General features: G+C 43.6%; 1 protein-coding gene across 1 annotated transcript; it reads right to left on the bottom strand.

The window, feature by feature from the left end:
- Positions 1–1,017: 1,017 nt before the first annotated feature.
- On the bottom strand, positions 1,018–6,957 carry LOC101916981 (lymphocyte antigen 6E-like). Its single transcript, XM_005235798.2, has 3 exons — positions 6,906–6,957; positions 2,505–2,624; positions 1,018–1,700 (listed from the first exon to the last, which is right to left on the bottom strand). Exons 1-3 carry the CDS (start codon positions 6,955–6,957, stop codon positions 1,489–1,491), a joined length of 384 nt encoding a protein of 127 aa, XP_005235855.1. The 3' UTR covers positions 1,018–1,488.
- Between the last annotated feature and the right edge of the window lie 226 nt (positions 6,958–7,183).

Here is a 7,183-nt window from a genome sequence, read left to right on the forward strand (position 1 = left end):
GTGTCACTTCCTTCATTTGCTTTGTTTCATTCCTGTGTCTGTTAAATAAAATGTTTAAAACCAGTCACTGGCCTTCAGAGTTCATGGTACAAAACATGAAGCTGATGGTGAATCTTGGGCTGGTCATCATCTTGGGAAATCAGTTGCTTTGTAATCCAGGCAGTGTGAAACATCTCAAAAATGTGCATCTTTCCACATACTTCAGACAAACCAAAGATCTCATTTAGCTGTCAAATACTACATCTCATCCAAAAACCCCCAATGAAACAACCATCCTTCAATTGTTTGGATGAGCTCTGGTTTCCCCCAGCACACAGCTGAGCTGGTGATGCTGCCAAGTCTTCCTTTTTCTTTTGTATTTTGTTTTCCAGAAAACTGAGCTTGCAGCACTGGCTATGACCAAGAAGCTCTGGGCTGTTTGTGTTAGTCTCTGGCTGCCTGCCCTTCCTCTTCTGTGTAGACACCCACAAGCCTCCTACAGAGCTTTTCTGTCTCCCCTCAGCTGCAGCTCTCACAGAGAGGAGGGAACAGAGAGCCTGGAGTGCAAAGCAAAACAAAGCCCAGCACAATCAACCCTTTCTATGCCAAGAACATGGTTTTATAGAAACCATCTCACAATCTCTAAATGGCTGGGGTTGGCAACAGCTGTCAGATTGGATTGGCCCTGGAAAAAAAAAAAAAAAAAGAGGGAAATAGGTATGGGGACATCTTCTTTTCCAGCTAGACCAGGTCCATGAGTAGGCGGTGTGAGGGCAATACCCAGCACAGTGCTCACCATGTTGACCCCCCCTTCCCTTCTCCTTCCCACCTCCACGCTGCTTCTACCCTGCTTCTGCCTTTCCCCTCTCAGCCACGTTGTCTCCTCTCCACCTTTTCCCCCAGCTTAGCCAACACATCTGAGCTGGGTGATAAAGGATGCTAATTTCAAAATGTGATACCCCTACAAGAGCAAAGAGCCAGAGGAGTCAGAAATTGTTCACCAATGAGGCTGAAGGAATGTCCAAAATGTTGCCAGAAATAAGCTTTACCTCTGCTTACTTGTTTACAAACTGCTTGACTGATGCGTGATAACCAACTTAATTGCAAAGAGAAGATACTGAACATCCCCTCTGTGCTGACACAACTATTGAGTTTTACCTGTGTTTCAGGCAGGGTGGGTTGTTATTCCTCAAAGTGCTTTGAAACTCAAAGAGACAAAAATATATCTTCAAGGATCTCTTCAGAGCTGTAAGGATTTGAAGCCTGAGCATGTCAAAAGGGCTGCCTTTTATGTGTTTTCTTAGGTGACTTGGATGTCTGGGGACATTTAGGATTCAAGTAGGCTTAGGAAATCAATGGGAGTTCAGCACCTAACTTATTTAGATGTTCTCAAAAATCCCAGGGGAAGCTCAACTGCAAAGCATGACTCTTTGAGAGCAGTAATTAACCCAGAGGAACAGACTTTTATTTCAGCCGGCAATGCCATCACAGGGAGCTTTTGCTAACCCATCACAGTCCACATGCAAAGATGTAAGTGATACTGGCTAGTACACCCAGGGATATCGCTCCATAGCTGCTTTGCTTGCTACTGACTCCATTCACATTGCATAATGGTTTCTCACAGCAAGAAACCCTCTGATAGGTTTGGTTTTGTTGATGACTTGATGCAGGACACGTTGGAGAACACATCTTAGAGATGACATATTTAGGCTGGTTGGGCTCTAATGCAGAAGAGAAGGGGGGACAGGGAAAAAGAAAGAGTAGAATGTAAGAATCATTGTTAAAATGTTTCCATGGCTAAATCTGCATTGGTGAATAAAAGAAGACCAGGCACTAGTCCCCCAAGGCAAATATGTCCTCTGCTCAGGGCTAGCAAGTCTGGCCATGTCCACACTGCTGCAACATGATGCTGTGCTGATCTTCTCTGGGCTCCGTGTTTCATCTGTCCCTAAAGTAGAATTGGCATGTATTGGTGGCTTTCATTTCAAGATGCCTGAAGCAATGCTCTGGCTGGGTTGCTGTCCACCAAGATGGTTTCTCTACAGCATAAAACCCAGGGGGAATGCACTGTATGACCTAAGATTTGGTCTGAGAGCATGTGGAGATGTTTAAGGGTACAGAGTCCCAAAGACAAACCTGAAGGATTGTGCATGGCAGTAGGAGTCAGCCATGGCGCAGTTTTGCCCAAACATTTTTAAAAACAACCCTGGGAGTGAATATTGCCATAGCAGGAGCTAGCTGGGGAAGCCCACCATGAAGCAACATGTGCACACAGCCCCAGGCTCGAGTTCACTCACTGGGGCTTCTAAATGTATCTTCAACATTTCCCTAACACCTGGTAACAATATCAAGCGTGTATTGACACTGCAGTGACTGCAATAGTGTTTATGTTGGTGTTTCTTAACAATTGGTGATGGGGGGGCTATTTTTTCTATACTTTTCCATATGCAGTCATGGCTGGGATGAAAGCCCATTCCTGGGACTGCTCTTCTACAGCAAAAATAAGGTGTTATTCAGAAACGTACTTGTTCCAATGTTGTTACGGACAGTCACGCAGTATTTGTCTTCCTTTGCACACATGGAAATGGACAAACAGTTCTTGTTGGACTCTTGTTCTTGGCACACATAGCACATAAATGGATAAGCTAGTGGGGGAAAAAAAAAAGCACCTTACATGGTGTAGGCACCACAATACCTACAATCTAGATATCTCCATTTTCCTAGTTACAGCCTGATGAATGCTTGTGTGTGAATGACCAGTGACTTTCTTTATCCCCTGACCCGTGGCAGCAATGTTAAATCCCTCTCTGTCTCATATGTCTCAGACTGCAAAGTGTTATCGATCTGTTTGCAATCTCTGGCAGCAGTAGATGTGAGTAGAATTCAACGATTTGGGGTCTTTTATGATGGAGATGATTGCTGAGCAACAGCTTCTCTGTCCTGAGGGCTCTGCTACATGAATTGCCAATTACTGCTCAGTCACTCCTCCTGGGCAAGCGTAGGCAAGGCTTCCCGGGGAGAACTTGAGGATGCCTAGAGCGTTTTGAGGAGGTGGACAATGCCCAGTGTCCTACTCCTTCATCTAGCTCAGAGACTACTGTCACGTATGGTATCCTTTCTTGTGGTCAGACGCCACTAACTGAACTGGCCTAACCCCAGTCCTAGAAAGTCTGGTGAAAGTAGTTAGATGCTCTGTTGAACTTCTGCATGCTGCTGTAAAATCGAGAATAAATGGGAAGTCTTGACCAAAAGAGTAGTTTAAACTGGTAAGCACAGATTTGGTGAGATAACTCATACATCTGCAATACAGATATAAAAGATGACTGGCAGGAAGGGCAGGCAGCGAGGAGTTGTCTCTCCTGTCAAGACTGTACATACTTGCCCTCAAATCCAGAAGATGGTAGGACAGCCCTCTGGAAAGCCACTGTAAGGTAATGGTAAAAAGAAGAGCCTGGGAACCACAGCCTGGGTAAGAGACCACACCAAAGTGTCTGCAGAACAGCACCCAGCTAGGCAGATTGATTTATAGGTTTTATGGTGGTGATTGGGTTCTGAGCTTGCAAAATCACCCAGAGCAAACTACGTGGTTTTGTGTGTAGGGGAGGAGATGAGTTACTTTAAAAGCATAGACATTTTTTGAAAGGGAAGCAAACACAGTGCAGAATGCTGGCTAAGTTCCTGGTAAGTCTGGGGACAGTCTGTCAGTATGGAAAGAGCAGAAAGGATCTAGAGGACACATTCCTGTAAGTGCAGTTTTGCCTGATAAGAGGTTGGCAGTAAGAAAGTGGAAGGGCAGTGTAGGTCAGAGAGACCATTAAATGAGAAGTTCCTAATGAAAGGAAAGAGAAGGGAAGAGAAGGGAAGGCAAGGAAATGAAAGGCAAGGCAAGGAAAGGACAGGAAAAAGTTATTGACTGCTGGTGCTAAGAGGGCCATAACACTATATAGCTTTTTTGCTTCATCCATCACTAAAAAAGTTGAATCTTCATGTACAGACTAAAGGAGATGCAATAAGGTTTTACCAAAATTTTTGGCACAATCTCGAATTATGTTGTTATGAGCAAGCCTGGGAAACACAGGCTAGTGAAAATGCAACAGGATGGGTGACAAGCCAGACATGAAAAAACCCTCACAGGGTAGTTCACAATGGTTATGATATGGAGAAATAGTGTGAAATGGGGACAATGGACACCGACTGTGATTGTATATGTCTACTCAGGAATGTGGGTATGGTGACTAGTCATGGGTGCGGTGTCTGGTCACATAGGCACACAGCTTTGAGGAGACGCCTGCCCCTCTTCCTCTAACAAAGGGGCTATTTAAAAGAGAATGAGAAAAGGATGAGAGACATTCAAATGCTATCTAGAGGGAGGGAGTGCTAAGTCTCCTTGCTGGAGAAGATCGGATGGTCACAAGAACATGAATCACCTACAAACCTGCAAGACCACCACATTCCAGGCAAAGGACCGATAAGCTAATTAACACACGAAGCGAGAGTAAGTGGGTTTAGGTAATGAATATGTATAGGCGTTAATTGAATATTCATTTGTTTTATTGTATAAATGTGAGATGGTTTGTCACTTCGGGCATGCACGCTTGTGGAGGAGCGATCCCCCGTGCATCTGCGCGCAATAAACATACCTACTTTATAACTTTCTAGTTATAGAGTCTAATTCTGCACGTCAGTTATTGGTCAAACCAACTGGAGCACTGTTTGCTCATAAGGTTTAACAAGCATAAGGTTCTCCAGCTGTGCGCTCAGATCTGTACAGTATCATCACCAATGACAGACAGGATGGGACAGAGGATGCATATCCCATTTTCAGATGATGTCAAGGACAAAACAGCTGAAAGCCCTGTAAGTAGAGTTCTAAGTGATTTTGACAGATGGATGTAATAAAATAATGAAAAAAAGAATGAATGCAGTCAAAAAAAGAGAATTATATTACATCAAGATAAAAATTAGCCACTTAAATGTAGGATGAGGAACAAGTGGTGGAGTTACAATTAAGGATTGCAGTGTAAACAGCAGGAGTCAACCGTGTCACACTACAGCAATGAAAACAAATGTCACCCAAGGGAACACAGGCAGCAATGTCATCTGCAAGATATGCAAAGTGGCCTTTCCACTCTGGCAAGGCCTCAGCTGGAACACCGATGACCAAATCTGTATGCAGTACTTCAAAAAATATGCAAAGCTTTTGGAGCTAAACCAGAGGAGAGGAAGGAGAAATGGTCAAAGATCCTGAAAACATGACCTCATAGAAAAGATTTGAAGTATTTAGTTTGTGTATTGAAAATGAGGAAATGCTGAGGAAAAACACAGTAACCTTCATGCAAGCAAAAGAAGATGCAAAGAAGAAAGTAATGAACTGTTCTACACATCCTATGGTAAAAACACAGAGGGACAATACAAAAATAGATATTAAGAGATATTAAGACTATCTTTCTGAAAGGATGAGAGCCTGCACAGTTCCAGGCTGTGGAATCTTCTTTGTTGAAAACTTTCAAGGTCATGTTAGGCAAACATCTACCTGGTTTGATCTGGCATTGGAGCAGGGGAAAGAATCATGACCTTTTAAGATTTCTTCTGGACATACTATATCTAGAACAGTGAGTTCATGGATGGAAATGGCAACAGATCCTCTTTGGTGGGCTGAGAGATCAACAGTTTTGATCAAAAGTTGCTTATTAGGGTCTTGAATGGGACTCCAGGTACATGAGAAAGATCAAAAAACAGTTATCTCCAAGCTTCCCTCTGCCCTCTATCAAGCCAGAAAGCTGCAGTCTCTTACTCTTGAATGTGAAAGCCTTCAAATAGAATTATTAGCTTTCTCTGATCTGGACTGGGCTACAGAAAGGTGCTGTATGAAACCCCTGTCTTTAAGTCCATTTGGAAGCTGATGCCAATATAAAATGTTGTCAGCCTACTACAACAATAAGGTTTCCCACCGTGAATGTGTGCTACCAGAATCTTGGGTCTCTATTAGCTTTCCACTTCATCCTGCGTAACACTGAGGATGTTGCCTTTGATAATTACTCTCCTCTGTCCTTGTTGTGTCACTGCGTTTAGGAATTATGGGCATAACCCCCTTCCTTTTGTTAGAATTTAATACTCCTTTTCCTACCCCAAAACTGGTCGAGACTTCTGGTCTTCCAGGCATGCTGCAGAACCATCTGTCCAAAAAATGTAGGAGTGGGGGGTTGATACGTCAGAGAGCAAGAATTAATTAGAGGCCTCTTTCTCAACCCCTGCTAGATATGTATCATGGTTTCTGGGAAACTACCAGGTGTGGGGGAAATATTGGCAATCAGGTCATTATTCCTACATGCAAGTAGCGATGTAGCAACACGTGTATCAGGTCCAGAAGGAGGACACACATCCAGAGTACCTCAGACTTCCCTTTGGGAGAAGGATGCCTTTAACATGACATATGCACAGGAAAGCTCTTTCACATCTGTCTCTGATTTAATCTATAAGAATTCTCACTGGTGCATTTCCTAGGGAGCAAGACACATGGCAAACCACGTGGCTCGCTATAGTGGAGGAAGCAGCAGTACAGAAAAGCCTGTAAAATACTGAAACGCTGATATGGATAAAAAAATTACATGTTTTGTTATGCTTTCCAGCACTTCCAACTTGCATCATTTGGGAAGATCCCATAGATTGCTGCATGGATATAACCTGGCATCCAGAGTCACACAATTAGAGCCCTATCATTCAATATTGCCTGATGAAAAGAAGAGTTAGTTTATCGGGATCTGATTTCTGCAGTAAATCGTTAATCAAGGTGCAGAAGGGAGTTGGTGACAATATGGCTGCAACATGGCAATACTGCAAAGTTGGTGATAGCCCCCAGATTTTTGCCATGAAAAGTTTTCACCATCTGCTCTATAAGCCTTATCATAGCAACATTACAGGCTCACCTTGCTCCACACACAGGACAGTAGCCAGTAAGGTGACAAGAGTAGTCTTCATCTCCACCAGATCTTCTCAGCTGGACTGGGAAGATGTTTGGAGGGCAGCTTATATACCTGTTGAATGGCAGCAGTTTTACAGGTTCCAGACGGCTCACGGGTGGACATGAAATCAACCTAAGGGTGTGTAATGTTCATGTGGGAGTTCTCCATGCTGGAGCCTATGGAAGAGGCTGGCACCTTGGGAAAAAGCCCTTTTGGCAACACATTTCTTGCTCTTCCAGTCA

The sequence above is a fragment of the Falco peregrinus genome, chromosome 3 (genome assembly GCF_023634155.1).
Source record: "Falco peregrinus isolate bFalPer1 chromosome 3, bFalPer1.pri, whole genome shotgun sequence".
NCBI classification, from domain to species: Eukaryota; Metazoa; Chordata; class Aves; order Falconiformes; family Falconidae; genus Falco; species Falco peregrinus.

Coding starts and splice junctions, on each gene's coding strand:
- LOC101916981 (XM_005235798.2), bottom strand. CDS start 6,957: ATGAAGACTACTCTTGTCACCTTACTGGCTACTGTCCTGTGTGTGGAG. Junction 2,625..6,905: donor TGTCCTGTGTGTGGAGCAAG/GTGAGCCTGTAA, acceptor TTCCCCCACTAG/CTTATCCATTTATGTGCTAT. Junction 1,701..2,504: donor CCGTAACAACATTGGAACAA/GTACGTTTCTGA, acceptor CTTCTGCATTAG/AGCCCAACCAGCCTAAATAT.